Source organism: Lampris incognitus, chromosome 2, assembly GCF_029633865.1.
Source record: "Lampris incognitus isolate fLamInc1 chromosome 2, fLamInc1.hap2, whole genome shotgun sequence".
Lineage (NCBI taxonomy): Eukaryota > Metazoa > Chordata > Actinopteri > Lampriformes > Lampridae > Lampris > Lampris incognitus.
In genome coordinates, this window is record NC_079212.1 from 53,043,341 (window position 1) to 53,064,615 (window position 21,275).

General features: G+C 40.2%; 2 protein-coding genes across 2 annotated transcripts in view; one reads left to right on the forward strand and one right to left on the reverse strand.

The window, feature by feature from the left end:
* The window catches only part of mtor (mechanistic target of rapamycin kinase), a 400,677-nt gene that overhangs the window by 183,614 nt on the left and 195,788 nt on the right, over positions 1–21,275 (forward strand). The gene's annotated exons all lie outside the window — the stretch shown is intronic.
* On the reverse strand, positions 8,711–15,211 carry angptl7 (angiopoietin-like 7). The gene is made up of 5 exons (XM_056274930.1): positions 14,621–15,211; positions 11,804–11,904; positions 10,370–10,564; positions 9,224–9,419; positions 8,711–9,106 (listed from the first exon to the last, which is right to left on the reverse strand). The coding sequence occupies exons 1-5, from the start codon at positions 14,979–14,981 to the stop codon at positions 8,937–8,939; spliced, it is 1,023 nt and encodes a 340-aa protein (XP_056130905.1). The 5' UTR covers positions 14,982–15,211; the 3' UTR covers positions 8,711–8,936.

The window sequence follows — 21,275 nt, forward strand, 5'->3', positions numbered from 1 at the left end:
TTCCATGTTGGCGGCCATGTTTCCCAAACTTTGCGAGAGACCTGTAGTGCTTGAAATCTTAGGAATTGAGTTCTTAGGTTGGCCCTTTTTCCACAAAGGGCCATAGTAGTTTGAGTGGCAATTGCATTAGACAAGTGTGGGATCAAATAAAACAAGAATAGGTGTTTTTTTTTTGTTTTTTGTTTTAGTAAAAAAAGCTAATTTGTTCAGGAACGACCCCTCACACGTCTACTCTGTCCTACATCTGGGCCGGAAGTCCAGCATTTTGAAATGTGACTGGAGTTGATACTCTTTTGTATGACTGCAATGCAAAAATATTGTAGTTGCTTTTATGATGTTGGTATAGCATAGCATAATATCTCAGTTTATTTCTGCACATTTATACTAAATTTGGTTAATAGATGTGTTCCCTTGTTTACATGCGCCAAATGTGCGTGCGCAGATTGTGAGGCAAAAACGGGCCACGAGTCTTGTGTTTGTAAACGTTACTACGCTCATTTTAAAGAGATCATCATGGAGAAATTGGTTTAAAACAAAATGAAATGTCTCACAGTTGTTGGACTGTCAGTTGTACAAATCGTAAAGATGGTAAAAACAAGCATCTTTATTTTTATCGCATGCCGAAAGGGAAAACTCCAGTCGAAAAACAAGGAAGACAGGCGTGGATTCATGCGATCCGCCAGGAAGCCTGGAAGATGTGGTCAGAACAGCAAATATCAAATGCGAAGATTTGTGGCGAACATTTCATATCTCGTATGTATCTGTTTCTTACACAAATAGGAATTGTGATGAACATATGTAAGTAACAGCTCTGCATGTGATACTGTCCTAGTACAGCAACTACCAAACCAAAGTTTGAGTTGTTAATGCCTAGCATTAATGCCTTACTCAAGGTGGACAACGATTCCATCAGCTTTCTCGTGTTGTGACGTTTGAGGTCATAATTTGACTCCAGCCTCGATCTCATAACCGTGCAAACAGTTCAGCCGTACAAACAATTGAACTACGAGGGTTTACCTTTGATTTGATGAAGCAAAACTTGTTTTCCTTCGATAACGGATGGTAAAAGCGGTCTTGGACATGGCCACCAAAAAAGTAATTATATGGTGCTAAAGACTTGCATGCCTTCATTGGTTCTTTGGTAAATATACTTGGTGTGTCTATGAGGTGTTTCAGTCACATCCCTCCAGCCGATGTTTGGCAACTTCGTGACATCACTTGTCCACTGAGCTTCAACAAGCAGAAATGGATCGGCAAGTTTTTCTCCAGTGCTCAGCATAAGTTTCGACTCGTAATGCTTTCTGTCTTCCTTGCTTAGACCATCACCATATTCTGAGATTTCCATTTTCTCAAATTTCTAGCTTTCCTCCGTTTAATTTTAAGTTTTATACACTTTCATCTGTGAGATTCATATGTATGCACGTTGTTTCTCGGCCATGTTTTGCCACACGTTGTGCGCGCACATCTTGTTTACAATGCAGCTTTTACATCACGTGATAAGGGTTCTATATAGCACAATCTGTTCCTAAGTTATGGCAATTTTTTATGTCAGGCATCACTGACAGAATTTGAAATCCCATCATAGCAAAATGGTATCAAATGGCATAAAACCTTGGATAACTCGTGTTCGTGTGCCAAATTTAGTGAAGATTGGTCCAAGTTTGTAAGAGTGGATAATTTTTTCTCTCAAAAGTTTCGAAATGGCTGATGAGTTCAACAGAAATGTGTGTGTGGCTTATATGCATAAGTTTGTCTTCACAAGAGAAACAGAACTTTTTTATATGCCTTACGGTGCCCAAGTTATTGCTCTTTATACTTTATATGGTTACTATAGCACTGCCTAGGGACCAGAATTCTCTTTGTTTTCCAAGAGGGGGACAATCTCCACAAGCACACTTAGAAACTCAGAAATGACAACATGTGTCTGATGATAGAAACAAGCTGACATTTGTTCAACAAAACACAATTGAATCGATCTTATCGATATCAGTTTAGGATAGCAGTTATAGTGATAAAGGAGAAGACAAAAAAGAAAAAGGGGAAGAAAGGACTAAGAAGGATGCAGTCCAGAGAGTGTTCCAGGGCGTGTGTGAGGCAGATGCTAGCAGTGTATACGTGCATGTGACGTGTCCACCTGTGTGTATGTGACGTGTCCACCTGTGAGTGCATGGGAGTAATCCCAATAAATTCTCCTGTCTGAGATCTGTGACTTATCGTAGTTCCTCCGAGCAGTAGACAGACAGGCTCGACCAAAATTCTCAAAATGTTGTATCATTATCTAGAGTCTATGTCTTATGCTATGTATCACGTTTCATGAGTATAAGATTTTGCATTCATGATTTATGGCATTTTTTGTCAAATATGTGACACATCCTAAAATTGATTGGCTTATAGCTGCCAAACTGTTTGAAGTATCAGAAATGTGTTTCATAGTTCTATGGAGAATAGAACTGAGATGGACCATAACACGTTTCGTGTGAATTGGACCAACTGCCAAGGAGGAGCAGCAAAAAAAGAAAAAGAAAATGCTTTATTAAGCCATAATTAAAAATGTTGGAAAATATAGTCAGATAAAAATGGTTGTGGCTGTGTTTATGAATAGACTCGTCCTGAAGAGAGGAGTACATGGACGGAAGAATTTTGGCTACAAATACTTTTAAAACAGAAGAATAAGAATAATGATCTGAAAGAGAACAATAGTTCCACTCATGTTTTGGTTACTTTACGGTATCACATGATTCCCTTTGTCGGTTAAATGACATGAGCCCGTATTTCTTTTTATTTACTTACGTTCTGCATCCAGCTTTGACGTGGTGAATACCATGTCATTTATTCAGTGCATTTATGAATAACATCTCTTCTTATAGAAGCGACTGTTTAAGTCCATTTATTGATAATTGGATGGATTAGCGATATACACATCCACCCAACTAATAACTTTAATGAATACTGTCATTGTTCCTCCCTTATAGTCTGATCTTCCTTTTATATATCTGTCTTTTGTATTGTATGAAAAAATCTGTTTTCCAGGCATCTAATGGGATGTGTGCCCTCTTTTCATCTTTGAGTGCCTGGAATAGCATTTTTTAGGGGCCTGTTTTCAATTTCTTTGGGGCCTTGATGATGATGAATGATGGAAGCCAGCACTGCAGTGTTTCCAATCTCTCCATCTGCTTCTCACCTCTCCAGGACTTCCCATAAATGCTTGTGTCCTGTGCAGAAAGCACTACACAAACCCAACTGTGTTCTGCCCTGACTGGATTAGAAAACAAAAAAACAAATATTAGGCTCTGGTGTACATATTTTGTTAATAAGAGGCTACACTGAGAAGGGGGTTACACAGCTTCTACGGTAGCACTGACTCATTGTAATGGTAGGTGAACTTAGTATTTTGACAATTCAAATATCACATCACATTTGGATCCCAGTTTGTACTTATATTCAAGAGGACTGAATCTGTCTAAAGGCCCCAAAGCCTTTACAGGGAGCAAGACCAAAATGCCCTTTCTTGCATTGTCCATGCAATCCCGGTAAGACAGGTTTGGGCCAGCTCTGGAATGAATAAAAGGGTATTACTGTGTGGGAATAAGGTGTTGGATACATAGGGGGAACAACATAAAATTGGATTGGGGCTGATTATAAACACAGTCCCACAGCCTTGGCTACAGCACAAGAGAGTACAAGGGTAGAGCTTCACATGGTCATCAGTTTGGGTCATCTTATCATCGGACAGTATAAGGAAAAGCTGGAGCATTCCTTTCAGGGTTCCCCCCGCTCTGTCTAAAAATGGAAAACCCAAGACTTTCTGCGTGTTTGTTGGTTCATTGTTGTAACAAGGAAAGTGTTTGGAGAACTATGAAAATTATTTTTCCAATTATTTTTAGTCTTCTCTAGTATAATTACAAAGAGAAGAACTTTGAAGGGATTGGGTTGATACTTGCTTTTGGGTATGTACTTTCTGTTTGAGGTTGTGAGTTGAACTTAAGAGATTTCTCTTAAAAGTTAATGGTAGGAGGGAGTACTTATAAAGTGGATAAAAAAAGCCTACACACCCCTATTAAGGCAGGTTTTGTGTTGTGAAAAAACTAAAGATAAATCATGTTGGAACTTTTTCCACCTTTAATGTGAAATTGCAACCTACAAAAAATAAAGTGAAAAACAAGCTGAAACCTTCTGGGGGGGGGGTCAAAATAACAAAAGTGTGCACATTCCAAAACTAAGACTTTGTTGAAGCACCTTTTGATTTTATTACAGCGCTCGTGTCTTTTTATGTCTATCAGCTTGGCACATCTTGACTCGGCAATATTTTCCCACTCTTGCAAAAACATTATAGATCCTTCAAATTGTCAGGCATCTCCTGTGCACAGCCTTATTCAGGTCATCCCAGATCTTCAAATGGATTCAGGTCTGGACTGTGGCTGGGCCATAACAAAACATTGATCTTCTTATGGTGAAGCCATTTTTTATTGATGTGGATGTATGCTTTGGGGTCGTTGTCATGCCGAAAGGTGAAATTCATCTTTATCTTCAGCTTTCTAGCAGACACCTGAAGGTTTTGCGTCAAAATTGACTGGGATTAGGAGCTATTCATGATTCCCTCCATCTTGACTAAAGCCTCAGTTCCAGCTGAGGAAAAGCAGCGTCAAAGCATGATGCTGCCACCACCGTGTGTTACCATGGGTATGGTGTTCTTCTGTTGATGTGCTGTGTTGTTTTTACGCCAGAAATACCTTTTGGAATTGTGGCCGAAAAGTTCAACCTTGTGAGCAACCAGGACTTGTCAGAAATTCCAGCAGCACCTTTAATGTTGCCATAGGCCTCTTGGCAGCCTCCCTGACCAATTTTCTTCTCGTCTTTCAACCAATTTTGGAGCGACGTCCCGTTCTTGGTAATGTCACAGTTGTGCCATGTTGATGGTTGTCTTCACTGTGTTCCATGGTATATCCAATGCCTTGGAAATTCTTTTGTACCCCTCTGCTGGTTGATACCTTTCAACAATGAGATCCTGTTCATGCTTTGTAAGCTCTTCATGGACCGTGGCTTTTGCAGTTGGATGCAACCGAGAAGATGCCAGGAAAATCCTGCAGGACAGCTGAACTTTATTTAGGGTTAATCACAGTCACTTTAATTGATGGCAGGTGTATACTAACTACTGTTTAACAATTTGAATGTGATTGGTTAATTCTGAACGCTGCCACATCCCCAATTATAAAAGAGTGTACCCACTTATGCACTAGTTTATTGTAGGTTTTGTGTCACTTTATTTTTATAGGTTGCAATTGCACATTAAAGGTGGAAAAAAATCGACATTTATCTTGGTTTAATTTTTTTTACATAAAAAAACCTGCCATTCTAACGGGGTATGTAGATTTTTATATCCACTGTAGCTTCTGCTGTATTATCACGCTGCATTATAAAGAAGCTGTTAAAAAACAGCTGTTAGATTTTAAGTTTAACCATGACACTTCTGTGTTCAGCACTCTTATTTATGGTAAATAGTGCCCATTATGTTTTTGGGCTCCAAGGACCTGGAATGTCACCTTCTGGAATGCTCAGATGTAGAGAGAGCTGCAAGGTATTTAAACGAAACCCATTTCAAACGAGTAACCCGGCCAGTGCTGCATTACATTACATTACACATTACACAGTACATTACACATTCCATTACACAGTACATTACATTACACAATACATTAAAGAGTACATTTCACAGTACATTACACATTACAATACACGTTACACATTACATTACACGTCACATTACACATTATACATTACATATACAGTGAAGTATAATAGTGTAATACTGTTACTGTAAGTATAATAGTACAATACTATTACTGTAAGTATAATAGTATAATGCTGTTAGGGAAGTATAATAGTATAATACTGTTACTGTAAGTATAGTAATAGTATAATACTGTGAGTGAAGTCAAGTCAGTTTTATTTTTATAGCCCAATATCACAAATACTGTTACTGTAAGTATAATACTGTTAGTGAAGTATAATAGTATAATACTGTTACTTTTAGTATAATAGTATAATACTGTTACTGTAATTTAATAGTATAATACTGTGGCTGTAAGTATGAAGTATAATGGTATAATACTGTTAAAAATTATCATAGTATAATACTGTTAGTGAATTATCATAGTATAATACTGTTCGTGAAGTATAATAGTATCATACTGTTAGTGAAGTATAATATTGTAGTACTGTTATTCACTAACAGTATCATAGTATAATACTGTTACTGTAAGTATAATAGTATAATGCTGTTAGTGAAGTATCATAGTATAATACTGTTACTGAAATATAATACTGTTAGTGAAGTATACTGTTAGTGAAGTATAATAGTATAATACTGTTAGTGAAGTATAAGTATGCAGAACTGAAGACGTTTTCAGGTGGCCCCTTGATGTAAAAGTCAGTCTCAGTTGGTGCTTCCTACCTGTTCCTTCATGCCCACCACTGCTGAAAGCCTTCATGGTCTTCCACAGGTGCAGGCAGTCAGCACATGTTTGCCTGAACCTTCATGTCACTTGAAAAAGAATAAGCCCATCATTTGTCACATGTCCACATGTCTCTATTAGCAGTGTGGTCATTTTTTTCTAAGGAGAAGGAATAAATGCCAAGCTTCAACTGGAGGCAGGACTTGCACAATTTTGGTGCTTGTACTTTAAACAATACGCAGGATATCATGTTAAATCCCTTGTGTGAACATTGTGGGGTACACACAGAAGACCATCTCAACTTAACAATTCCACACTTTTCAGGAGATGACATGGGGCATTGTCATCATAAATCTCCATAAACCCCATATATAATATATGGTATAATGGCTTAGTTGGCTACCAGACTGCGACAACCCAACATGAATATTCCACTGGGGTTATCAAGTGGGCACTTTCTTTCCAGATGTCTCTTTGAATTAAGCCCATAACAACTCCAGAAAGTTCAACAGTTCTGGCGTCCCAGAATCCCCCATGTCCTCAGGCCCTGTACAGCCTGTCTAGTGACTCATCCCACTTACATGGTCAGTGCAGCTTCAGTGGCACCGGTTCTGTATGAGTCTCCTTGGTGGCTACTACCTATCACTAGTGCCACCATACAGGCCTGCCCACATTCCCACTGGCGCTCTTACTGCATGGAGACTGGCACCATGGTCTCCTGTGTGGCTGCTGTCCATAAACTGCTGCCTGTGGCATCATATGGGCCTTCCAAGTGACTACCCAACCGCAATACTGCTGCATGTGCAGTGCCACTGCTTCTGTATAGCTCTTTTAGCTGGCTACCACCCAAAAGACAGAGAATATCACACATACTCTAAACTAGTTTGTGCAGTTTACCCTTTCTTTAGCTAGTCAAACATCACACTAGTTCTATTTTTCAGAAATGTTTTTGTTCACTTTTTTTTTCTTTTTTCTGTTAAACTAGTAAAAGTTGGGTTCAGAGGCATCTAAGTAGAGAGCAGCTATTAGACACTGTGAGGTTTTACTTTCCTCATTGGATATAGGTGCTCACTGGATATAGGTCAGCGGTGGCTAGCCATGTGCCATGGAGAGCCATGTGTATGCAGGTTTTCATTCCAATCCAACTCCACACCAGGTGATTTCACTGATACATTCTTCCTCTTTGGTTGAAGGGTTGCTGATCAGTGAAATCACCTGGTGTGGAGTCTGGCTAGAATGAAAACCTGCATACACATGGTTCTCCATGGCACATGGTTAGCCACCCCTGGTATAGGTGCTCGTGGGTATAGGTGCTCATTGGGTATCGGTGTTCGTTGGGTATAGGTGCTCGTTTGGGAGTAGGTGCTCGTTGGGTATAAGTGCTCATTTGGGTATAGGCAAGGCTCAGCGTTTTCGGTTTTTATTTTTCAAAGCCATCCAGCATGCCAAATTTCGCCACAAGAGGACACTGTTACATAACCTCACATGAACAGGAACAACTTTTGGATCCGTGGAAACATCCGGGTGAAAATCAGTTTAAACCGATCTGCTCCTTTTAAAAAATCTGGGTATTTTTCGGTGAAAATTGGTAAAAACCGAAAACGCTGAGCCTTGGGTATAGGTGCTTGGTGGGTGTAGGTGCTCATTTGGGTATAGGTGCTCGGTGGGTATAGGTGGGACAATCAACAATGTCAGGAGATGATGTGGAAGTCTGAGCTCAGCAGCTTGAAGCAAATGCAGGCTGGTTGTTTGACGTGAAGAGAAGCAGGATTACCATTTCCTTACTGGTTTCTCCTGCGTTTGCCAAATGTTTCATATAGCTATTCCATGTTACTTATAGAAACCATATATGCATGTGGAATAGCTTGTTTCGAACAGGAAACATTACACATTTTTAAAAATACATGTTTATTTTCTACACTATAAAACAATACTGCTATAAACAACGCTAGAGCTGTACACACTTTAAAAACAACATGTCTGTCATCAAGGAGAATTTTTTTTACATTGAATTTGGTCTTAAGTCATAGTAAGTACATAGCGTGAGTCGTACCCTTCCAGTACTTCAAAAGGTCCACTGAAACATACTTGCTGGATTGTGATCACTTGAAATTATCATACCAGTCTATTGCTAATAATGATCCTTACTGTATTAGGCAGATATTGTGTTATGGCTGTTAATCTTTTGAGACAAATGGTAGAGGAAATAAACAACCATTTGCCCTTAGGAACAGTGGTAGAAAAGCTTCTGTTAAATCTTTAAAGAAAATTAATATTTTAATAGCAATTAAAAGTGAATTCCAATCCTGGTTAAACACATTACCTGTTAAACCCACTGAACCTTTTCCAGAAAGTAATGAGAGCTTACTGCCTCCAATTTAAGGGAAAGCTATAACTTTGTGACATCAGTATATATGACATTTCCCAGAAATCATTATCAGAATTAGCATGATCACCTGAACCCAGAGCCTATGACTGAAGTGCCTATGGAGTAAAAGTAAGTGGTCGGATCTTCATCTCTACTCTCTTCAGGGAGTAGTTAGGCCCATGCCAACCATACCAGGTGATTCCATCTGTATTCTTGGTGTGCTTGCCATAGCGGTAGAATACACCGTTTAGGTTGGAGTCAGTGCAGCAGTTGTACCAGTATCCACCTGTGTAGTCAGGTCAGAAGTTAGAGTTGTAATTAGTCAGTGGCAAATATCTATGACTTGTATCTTTTTATTTAAAATAGCCTACATGTAAGGCTCAAAGTCTCTTTGTCTTTTTACCTTTACGTAATGAAGCACAGTCGTCCACACACTTGTCATTATCCTTATTGTTGGTGCTGAAGTTGGTGTTGTTGTGGTAGCGCAGGGAATCTCCAGCATTTCCACTGTAGTTGGCAATAAGAAGCTTGTAGCTATTCAGCTCATTTTTCATGGTGAAATATCCGTACTCAGCAAAGCGGGTCTCTCCCTCCCAGTCCTGAGAACAGTAGTGAGCATGACAGAATGAGTTTGTTATAAAAGTAGTGAGCGTGACAGAATGAGTTTGTATAAAAGTAGTGAGCGTGACAGAATGAGTTTGTATAAAAGTAGTGAGCGTGACAGAATGAGTTTGTATAAAAGTAGTGAGCATGAGTTTGTATAAAAGTAGTGAGCGTGACAGAATGAGTTTGTATAAAGGCAGTGAGCATGAGAGAATGAGTTTGTATAAAAGTAGTGAGCATGAGTTTGTATAAAAGTAGTGAGCATGAGTTTGTATAAAAGTAGTGAGTGTGACAGCATGAGTTTATATAAAGGTAGTGAGCATGACAGAGTGAGTTTGTAGAAAAGTAGTGAGCATGAGTTTGTATAAAAGTAGTGAGTGTGAGAGGAAGAGTTTGTGTAACAGTAGTGAGCATGAGTATGTATAAAAGTAGTGAGCGTGAGAGGAAGAGTTTGTATAACAGTAGTGAGCATGAGTATGTATAAAAGTAGTGAGCGTGAGAGGAAGAGTTTGTATAACAGTAGTGAGCATGAGTATGTATAAAAGTAGTGAGCGTGAGAGGAAGAGTTTGTATAACAGTAGTGAGCATGAGTTTCTATAAAAGTAGTGAGCGTGAGAGGAAGAGTTTGTATAACAGTAGTGAGCGTGAGTTTCTATAAAAGTAGTAAGTGTGAGAGGAAGAGTTTGTATAAAATTAGTGAGCATGACAGAGTGAGTTTGCATAAAAGTAGTGAGCGTAAGAGGAAGAGTTTGTATAAAAGTAGTGAGCATGAGTTTGTATAAAAGTAGTGAACGTGAAAACCCATACCAAAATTAGATTATATGGGGTAATATTACACTGGATTAGATTATATTGAGTAATATTACACTGGATTAGCAAACCGGGGATGATAATATTAAGTATTTCTGTCCAAGCTTGCATGACTGCTCTATTTCCCAACTCCTACCTCGAGCTCTATCCTCAACATGCTGGGCTGCCGTGTTAAGCGGAAGATGTGATCGTTGCCCAACCAGAAGTCACCGCGTATTGTTCCAAAGCCACTCTTATACTGCTTCCAGTCACGGCTAAATGATGTCAAGCCCACTTTTCGCCTCTGTATCACAGTCCAACCACCACCATTGGTCTCCATATCACAGAACACCTAAAAGAATTAAAAGAAATTTCAGAATAGCCCAAATGCAATATTAGACTTACATGTGGTGTTATAACAACATTAGCTAAATTAATAAAGTGATTAAGATAATTACAAAAAGTAGACAGTGCATCATCAGCTTGTGTTTTTGTACCAGGGTACCAAAGAAATGCAAAGATGTCTTTGCAGGATTCCTGCCACTTTCAGACTCTTGCCAGACCTCGTCTTCCAGAATGAAGATACAGTATTTATCCATGACGGTTATAGTGAGGATGAAATATTTTTTTAGAATTGGCAAATGCAGCCTGTAGTGTAATTTATGCTGTATGCAGGTTTGATGAACTAATGCTGCAGTGCCATTCTATTTTCAGCTCTTGGCAACTCGATTAAGACATATGGTTTACAAGTATATTATTATTATTATTATCATTGATTGATTTATTGATCAAGCTGCAAAGTGCTAGGCACATCACTGACTAAAAGACAAATGATTTAATCATGAAACTGTGTGAGCACTTTATTAAGCATAATGTCCATATTTCTTTAACCAAACATTAAGAAACATTTCAGCCAACCTGTCTTATGAGAACATAAAAAGAAGAAACATGTCTTAAATTTGATTGAAACTTATTGTCCAAAGAAAGTTAATTGCAAATTCCCATGACCACAGACAGGCTTTGAAGTCCAGCCATCTGTGTTGTCAGTGTTGCTGGAGCTCGGTGTGGAAGAGAGGTCATGCAGAGAGTAACCTTGCAGTGGCATGTACTCTGACCAATCATCATATATATTGTGAAAATATTGATACACCGACTTCAAAATTACAGATTTTAAACTCAAATCTGGAAAAAATATTCTCCAAACAATTTATCACTTTTTTCTGGTAATTTTCATACATTTTCAGATTTGGAAATTAAGAAAGTCATTGTCAGTATTTTCCCGTTTTCGGCACCCTGGCAGCCATGTCTGTTGTCATATGGGATCTGCCACCCCCCTGACATGCACAGTTTCTAAAACCAGAAGAAAAAAAATTATACTAAGACATTCATGGAAAGATCAAGACATTGGGCAAAAATCTAGATGTCTTAAATATGTTTTAATGGGTTTTAAATATGTTGATTAAGACTTTACCTTGACTTTGGGGGGGGGGGGAGTTTAAAAAAAAGTAGGCTATTTCAATAATCACAATATTACCATAATTAGGGTAAGACTGTTGCAGTAGTGATCATGTAAACACAGCTTATGGCTTACATTATGCTCAGGGGTTCCAAGGAACTCATCTTTTGGTAGCTTGTATTCTCCAGAGATCTTGTAATTCCTGGTGTACAGTGATGCACAGTCATAGATGGCATCTAACAAAAAGGATGATATGGTCAGTAATTGCAAAATGAGATTCGTTTTTTTCCTCCGTTTCATTCCATTATCCAAGCCGCTTAAAAAAAAAAGTCAATTTTTTAAAATTAAAAATATAAAATGACAATTAAAAGTAACATTGTTATAATGACTTAAGTGAGGGCCACTGACAAATGATTTTTTTCCCCCTGGTAAAAGGTTAACTTCTCTGATCCCCCCCCCTTTCCCCCCCAATTGTATCCGGCCAATTACCCCACTCTTCCGAGCCATCCCGGTCACTCTTCCGAGCTGTCCCGGTCGCTGCTCCACCCCCTCTGCCGATCCGGGGAGGGCTGTAGACTACCACATGCATACACATGGAGTCGCCAACCGCTTCTTTTCACTTGACAGTGAGGAGTTTCACCAGGGAGACGTAGCGCATGGGAGGCTCACACCCCCCAGCCCCCCCCCCCCAAACAAGGTGCCCCGACCGACCAGAGGAGGCGCTAGTGCAGCGACCAGGACACATACCCACATCTGGCTTCCCACTTGCAGACACGGCCAATTGTGTCTGTAGGGATGCCTGACCAAGCCCGAGGCAACATGGGGATTCGAACCAGCGATTCCCGTGTTGGTAGGCAATGGAATAAACCACTACAACTACCCAGATGCCCTAACCACTGATTTTTAACTTTATTTCCATGTCGTAATTGTGGGGGTGAAGTCACTATAACTTGCATAATACTTTTCAATCTTTCCTGTATCGCCATACCACTACAGGCTTACTTCTGTCAGTCATTGACGTCAGTGCGTGACAGAAGAAAAACAAGGTAGATTTGTTAGATGTTCATTTTCTAATCTGTGTCCCCGGGGAGTGGAGGGGGTAACTTCCCTGCTTACCATAGAAAGGTTATACAGCTATCATGCCGGAAGCATTTCAGAACGCAAAGATATCTTGTCAGAGTGTCAACACATATAGCATTATGGATGATTTTGTAGCTTAGCCTTAACATTCAGCCTTACTGCTGTGCGCCAGAACACAGGAATACTGCTGGTGTCTGGACACAGCTTGCGGGGGGGGCAGTGAAACTCGGGGCTGTCGAGAGCCTATGGTAACTGTTGGTGTTTGTGTTCAAATTATCCAGCAGTGCCAACAGAATTACCATCACTGAGCTGCAACCAGTTTCATCATGGGTACTTTCTGTTGGATTTTGTTGTGGACACCAGCTCACAGGGAATACTGGTGTTTCCACCAAATCTGTGACTCTTCAGATTGTGTGACCCTGTTTTTAAAACACAATAATTCAACCATGGTATGGCAGTTAGATATGGTTAAATGTAAGCATAAAGTTAGAGGTGGTTAACTTTAGGCATTAGGTTGAAGATTGTTAATTTCAGACGTGGGTTTGATGTGGGTGAGATTAGGATTAGCATCTGGGGTCAGGGGGTAATAGCTCTTTTGGAGGGCAGGATCACATAATCTGACTGGTCACAGATTTTCGCATAACACCTGTAAAAAACACACACAGTGCACATGTAGCCCAGGTAAAATAGGCTGTCTTGACAGAGCACACCATTTTTTCCTTTCTATGTGAACTTTGCTGAGTTATTAGAGTTTTAGAAGACTAGATGCCAGTTCTTACTGAATGGGCAAACTATTAGAGTCAAATTTTCTATTTAAAGTCACAAGGCTGTAAAAAAGAAAATCACTGAAGGAGTAAAGTACCTCAGATTCAGAGATTGTTCTCCCTTTTTGTTTGTGTCATGATAAGGTGATACCATTAGTATGGCTGGGGTTTTTGGTTTTTTTTTTTGCAGCAACCAGTCCTGATTAACCGTGCCTTGAAGATAAGATGAATCATAGCAAAGGTCTGGGTGTGGTAGCAGTGGTCTGTATTTACAATCCTACACGAGAGATTCTGGCTCCAAATTATAGCTTTGGGCTGCTGTAAAGCCAGTTGGAACAGTGAGTACACAGTAATCTGCATTATTATCACGTGCATGACAGCTGTGTGGTGCCCGTGATCAGCAGCACAGAGGACCATGATAGTTTTGCATGGTTAAAAAGAACAGTACGCAAAATCATTTTGTGTTTCAGAGAAATTTTCAATTTTGGAAGAATGATAGTAACTCACATTATACTGGAGTTAATGTGACGAACCAGATGGTAATAAGCACTGGATAAATTCCAAGACAATTATTCAGTATATCAACTCATAATGACTCATCCAAGTCAACCTGAATAGAATTAAGTGATCATTAGAAGCGAAAGACATTTTACAGTCAGTCATATTGTCTCAAGGTTTGAAAAGCCTTTGTAGTTCTGTGTAGCGATGGTTGGCTTCTACATGTGGTAAGAAATAGTGGTGCCTGAACCATCTGTGTGTGGTAAGCATTAGTGGTGCCTGAACCATCTCTGTGTGTCACGTGGTGCCTGAACCATCTGATATCAGTTGCTCAAGAGGCAAGAAAGAAAGAAAGACAGGCGTGGAGTTGAACTTGTTCTACCATATGGAACCACTTATGATATTTTCACCTTTACAATTGTACTATTAGATTAGCATAAATTACTTTTACATAAATCTAGTGAAAGAACTGCAAAGCAGAATCATATTACAACAATTGTTGTGTATGTTCTTCATGGTGTGATGCCTGTATTCATAGTTGTATTGATAGTTGTGTTGATAGTTGTATTGATAGTTGTGTTGATAGTTGTTGCAGCTAAAGGGAGCTTACCTGATGAGCTCTGAGTGACGGATTGAGCACCTTGAAGCTGCATGATCTCCATGCGGTTATTAATCTCTGAGTACTTGCTTTCTGCCTCAGTGACACGAGCCTCCTGCTGCCTGTTTTGCTTATCCAGTGCCATCATTTGCCTCACTACACTGATCAGGTCTGTCTCCTGTTTGTGACTCAGCTCCTCTAGGAGACTGGTCAGATTGGCCACTTGCACCTTCAGAGAACGCACCTCATCGCAACACTGACCCTTGGTTTGTTTTGGTGGAGCTAGCCTCTTTCTGGGGTTCTGTGCCCAGGTCTCTGCCAACAGAGGCAGCATGAACCCAAAAATCACTAAACTCAAATTTACTTTTGTCATGCTGTATGGAAAAAAGTTCTCAGCCTCCACAGCCAAGACAGAATTTTCTTGTTCTTCTGTGTTTGAAAAAAAGTCTGTCTTCGTCAAAGTTCTTCACAATTCTTGAGATCCCAAGAAAGTGAAGTTTGATTTAGCTTTCTGAGAAGCTCTAGCCAGTAGAATTGGAGTCTCCTATAGCCCAGTGTCCTCAAAGGCTGTGTTCTGTCTTTAGTGAAGTCCTGCTCTGCCTGTGCATCTTAAATATTTGTACATGTGGGTCCTCCCCCTATCTTGCAGTGCACACTAGTCACAGCACCAGCCCATCCAAACCTATGGGTGGAGGGGCTTTCTCACCCCTCCCTCTCCATCCCTTCTACCTCTCCTCCTCTCACACGTTTGCGTTTTTTGAATAGCCCCCTTGTGTCCTGTGTGTTCAGAGTTGAACGTTTCAGGGGCATAAAATGTTTTTTTCCTTCACTTCATGGAGGTGTGACAGAACTCACACTTGTATTGATTTCAGGAGTGGTGAATCACACTCTTTCTGCCTTTGGTTATGGGTCATTCTTTCCAGAAGGAAAGAAAAATCCAATGTGTTTAAAACATTTGTTTTCTGTGACTAGTTCCATTCTTAAAGGACTGGTGGTGCATCACTGCGGTGGGTTTGGTGCATGGGAGGGCTGTGGTTGGGGAGGATGTTGAGGTTCTTTAATGTCAAACACTGTAAATTATGGTTGTTGGTAAATTACTTATTTTTGAATATATTTAACAGTTACATATGTTTGATAGTAAATATTTCTGTTTTGAGATTGCATTTTTATAACTATTAAACTACAAATTAGGATTGTCATTATATCAACATTTTGATGTTTGATAAAATACTCGTAAAAAATTTGATGTTGATATGATTTTCAACACCAGAGTAAAAAAAAAAAAACAAAAAAATGTAAAAACAGTTTTTATTCAATAATTTCTTTTGAACAAATAGAAATCAAAATATTTTTATTAAACTATAAAATTGTTTCTTTTCTGTATGTGAAATCAAGTCAGTTTTATTTGTATAGCCCGATATCATAAATTACAAATGTGCCTCAGGGGGCTTTAGAGCAACACAACATCCTGTCCATAGACCCTCACATCGGATAAGCAACAACTCCCTAAAAACCTTTAACAGGGAGGGGGAAAAAACAGGGAGAGCAACAGAGGAGGATTTCTCTCCCAAGACACACAATGTGCAATAATGTTGTGTTTACACAATTTACACAATACAACATTGAAAGAGAATAACACAATTATCCAACTTCTTGGTGTGGGAAGATGGTGGCATGGACTCGCGTTTGCAGCGGCCTCACCCAGTGCCGAGTATGCAGTGTCTTTGGCCACGTCTACATCTAAGTTTGTGTCATCATGTTAACTTTTTATTTTGATCGTCGATTTCATTTGGCTGGGACAGCTGGCGCTGGATCGTCTGAGAGAGCAAGCTAAGCTAACTGCTAGCCCACGGCCCTGCCCGAGAGGAAACACCGAGGGGATGTGGTGGCGACCGCGCCTAGCGTCAACTGTGCAGTGTTTTTGTGTGCATTTGTGTTGTTTGGCGTGCGGGGGAGGTGTGCTGAGGGTGTCTGGCTGGAGAGCTGGAGAGCTGGCGTTGGATCGGCTGGGGGAGCCTGGTCTGCTGCATCCGATAGGCCCAGGGACCACGGCCCTGCCTGGAGCTGCGCCTGAGAGGGAAACTCCAAGGGCGGTCTGATGGGATGCGGAGGCAGGGCAGGCTAAGCTAACTGCTAGCCCATGCAGACCGGCAGTTCCGACAGTCATCCTGGCTGGCGTTCGTTCTCTGGACAGTGGAGTTTTTGGACTGTGTTGCACTGAGTGGACTGTGATGGCTGTTTTTGTTTTTTTGCTTTGTTCTCTCCGTTTTTGTATGTTTTTGGTGGTGGTGTTTTTGGAGGATTTGAACAAGTCTTTTTGTGTTGCATTGCTGTAGGCTGGGGAAACAGAATTTAGTTTCTTTTGTGTACGTAGTACATAATATGAAATGACAAATAAATTGTTCCTGTTCCTGTTATGATGGAATTATAAGATATACGAAGAATGTGATGAGGAGGATGCCAAGCAGTGTCCAGATGCCACCAGAACAGCCCAGGACCTGAACCACGTGTCCACCATCACCATGGAGACCTGCCAGGAGGACAGACTACACATGCACTCAGGGAGACTCGCATCACACCACACACACGGGAGAAGAGACAAGATAAGACATTCCTCACACATTGGAGAGAGAGACGGAAACAACATTGAAACATAATTAAAAAAGAATTATCTGGATTTATAAGATATATAAAGAATGCGATGAGGTGGATACCAAGCAGCATCCAGGTGGTGACAACCATCACCATGGATACCTGGTAGGAGGACAGACTACAACGCTTGCATACAGGGGAGACTCACATCACACCATTCACATACATGGGAGAAGAGACAGGAAAACGACGGAGGCCCCCACAGGCACAGAGGCCCCCACGAGCACAACGACAGAGGCCCCTGTGGGTGCGGAGGCCCCCACGATCACGACGACGCCGAAGGCCCCCTCAAGCATGGAGGCCCCTATGAGCGTGATGATGATGGAGGCCACCGTGGACACAGAGGCCCCCGTGGGCACGGAGGCCTCATGTGATATAATATGTATTTTATGATATTTATGTGATAAATGTCATAAAATAAAATTAAAACAAGCGCTGCCTTCGAAGGGGTCTCAGCATCAGCAGAGATTCCACCCACCCTAACCCTGACTGTTCTCCCCCCTGCGCTCTGGGATGCACTACGGGAGCCTCGAAGCCTGCACTTCCAGGCTCAAAAACAGCTTCTTTCCCGAAGCTGTTACCCACCTGAACCTGGCTACTCACTCATTGTCTGTAAGTATGTTTATACTCGTGCCTTTTTTTCTTTTCTTTTTTTTTCTTTTTATCTTTAGTTTAGCTTGATCTTTAGCTCTTTTAGTCTTCATCCGTATATATCTTATACTATGTTTGCTGTTTGTCTATGTCTGTCTTTCTGTGTTTGGGGAAACCGCAGCCCTTATTTCGTTTAATGCATGTGCCTACACATTGTTTTTAATGACAATGAATCTAATTGAATTGAAAAAGGGAACCAACATTGTTATGAATTTACATTAAATTCAATGATTTTTAATCTCACAAAAATATTTTAAAAGGTGACATTAAACTAGTTTCTCATTTATTTTTTAATTGATAAATAGTTTACCTGTACCCTAGTCTAGTCAGAGAAGATGAAGAAATTGTCTTCATTCTCTTCAGCATTGTTTGATGAGGGAGTCTCACTTTATGACACAAGGCCAAGCTCTTCAGCTGAGTGCACAAACAGGTTATATATCCTCTTCTTCTCTGCAGCTAGTTTGGGAGTCAACCACCTCATCTTGAAAAACGGTTGGGTTGCTGTACCCAGGATGGCTTCATTGACATCAGTTTTCAGCCATAAGAAGCTACTGAACCTTTTCTCAAAGCCAGTTATGGTGTCTTGCAAGATATTTGAGCAGTACCACAGGTTTGAAGCTTGCATGTAGTTTAGCCTGAACAGCAAAGAGGGTAGGTATGAGTGCACCATAGCAGTATGAGGTCTGACCTGGAAGGTGGTCAATGTCAATGCCAATGGGCTTGAGGACTCGGCAGTATTCCTCAAGGAATTCAAGCTTTACCTCTTTGAACGGTGGGAGTTGCAAGGCAGGCATGATCTCAGGAAGCTTCTGTCGAAGAATTCTCAGCTGACTCAGTCATAAAGAGAATTCCACCTACAAACCCAGGGTGTCTTCAGTTGCTGGTTGGTCAAGTCATTGAGTATTTCTGCATATTTTGGTCTGCCAGAAGCACTCCATTGGGCTGAACACTTTGTCATGGATGAATGATTCTGCCTGAAGAGAGTTGAATTGTCTTTAATTGCCCTTTTGGCATCAGTGGTTGAAACCAAACTCGGTGTGTGAGTGGAACACCTGACTTGAGGTGGTAGCTAGATATCACACTCTGACACTTCTTTTCCCTCTGGATCTATTATTACAAATGAAAAACCCTGTTCCTGCTCATCTGTCTCTTCCTGTCCCTCTGAAACAACTGTGATATTGAACTCTCAAAATGCTTTTGAGAAGTTTGATGTGTTGTCAGTTACTGTAACCACAATAGTGTCAGTTGTGAGTCCATATTCTGATGGATTTCCTCCAGTAGTTCTGCAATGTGGTTGTAGGTATGTGGACTGGGAAAATGTCTGCAAGCAAGAGCAGCTGGTTCATGTTCTAGCATGTCTGTTTGTATCCAGTGTACAGTGACTCCAATATAACTTGTTGTTTTAGTTGACCAGATATCTGCAGTGGTGCAAACATGTTGTATGTACTTGAAGTCTCTCCTTCAAATTTGCTGTTTTATTATTAAAGTCTTCATTGATTCTTCTCCTAAGTGTCCTCCTGGACATAACTTTTGCACCTTGGCAGAGTCCTTGTACCAAGTCTATAAATTATTTATACTCAACAGTGGCCGATGGGTACATGCCTTTAGTGACAAAGGATGTGACAAAAGAGTCAATTTTATTTTGTGTCACTGGACCATATTCAAAGGGAGTAGTTTGTGTTATGAGGTCCAGGTTTTTGTTTTGTTTTGTTTTTTGCTTTTCTCACTGGCAAATTCCTTTTTGTTGTCTTCAAATTCCTTTATTTTGTCAGAGTGCCTTTGTTTCAAATGGTTTTTAAAATTTGATGTCGCTGCAAGAGAGCCACATATTATGACCTTTTTGTTAGTGTACGGCTGACACTCAACCTCTGTCTTTCCGTTTGGGATCTGCTTCACTATTTGGAAGTATTTCCCATCCAGCATTGTACATTTTAGCATTGGTGTGGCTTCTTCTTCTGCAGATGTGGCAGATGATGGGCCAGCCTGCCAGGCTCTGATGGTTCATTTCCACTCATTCCCTGAGATGACTGACTTCTACCTAATAAAAAATGTATAAAGACACCATTATATTGATTAGGCCTACCAGTTGCAACTTAAAACCAACAGCATTCAAAAGCACTTAACAACTCACATAATAGACACTAAAATGCAGTCATTTATGTTGTCTGTGAATGTTCTCGTTCATCCAGGTCATGGTTACCAAGTCCAGTTGCACTTGATTCAACTCCTTTGGATAATCATTTATGTTTCTTAAGCATTATCCAGGAATGGAGTCTATCACTTTGAGTTGTATTAACGCTCCTATAATCCATATTGTAAAATGTTTTGTACAAAAAGATGAACAACATTTAGCTTTAGAGTAAATATCACAATAAAAGATTTTTAATTGTTACATGGCTTGCTTTCTTAAAATCTATGATTTTTTTTAACCTTAATATTAACCTGACCATCCCCTGGCATAGCAAACACTGTAAAAAGTTACCTTATCCTCAAGAGGACTGTGCAAGCTAGTTCCCTGACAACTATTAAGAATGGCCACTATAAAACACCTAAATGTAGCTCTGCTAGAAAAAAAATTTGCCCTGAGTTACAGAAGTTGCTAACAATTAATCTCGCTAATGAAGCTTCCCATGTGATGACTAACCATGAGATGCCACTGCTGCAGGCTGCCTGAGCATTTCTGTGACGTTAGCTGGTATGCTAACATTACTAGCTAGTAATGTTAGCTGGTATGCTAACGTTACTAGCTAGTTGTATATTTGCCAGGTCTGGAGCACGTGTGTTTGCTAACTGCTCTTTTCTCCTGTTGTATTTTAGAGTCATTCAGAAAACTTGCCTTAGCATGCAATATCTGATGATATTGTGATTACATACCTATATCTTAGGGGAAATTTGCACCAAACACTAAAGCAGCTTCTTTCCTCAAGCTACTAGTCACAAGGAACACAAATGAAATACAGTAGTTCACAATGAGTGCGTTGCTGGACCCGACAGGACATGCCACGTGATTCACTTGCATTTAGCCAAAACCTGTGATTAGGCTAATTGTTGTGCAGTTTTTTTTCTATAGTTTAAGCTTGGGGATAAAAATTTGTCTTTATTTTCTTGGGAGAGAGATCCCTCCTCTGTTGCTCTCCCTGAGGTTTCTTCCCATTAAAGTTTTTTTTTTTTAATGTTTTTAGGGAGTTATTACTTATCTGATGCGAGGGGCTAATAACAGGATGTTGTGTTGCTGTAAAGGCCCCTGAGGCAAATTTGTAATTTGTGATATTGGGTTAAATAAGATTGACTTGACTTGACTTATTTGAGAATAAAATGACACATTGTATAAGTATTTCAAATACACAAATACAAGCTCTTAAAG

Coding starts and splice junctions, on each gene's coding strand:
- angptl7 (XM_056274930.1), bottom strand. CDS start 14,981: ATGACAAAAGTAAATTTGAGTTTAGTGATTTTTGGGTTCATGCTGCCT. Junction 10,565..11,803: donor TTGGAACCCCTGAGCATAAT/GTAAGCCATAAG, acceptor TAATTCTTTTAG/GTGTTCTGTGATATGGAGAC. Junction 9,107..9,223: donor CTGTGCTTCATTACGTAAAG/GTAAAAAGACAA, acceptor CTGACTACACAG/GTGGATACTGGTACAACTGC.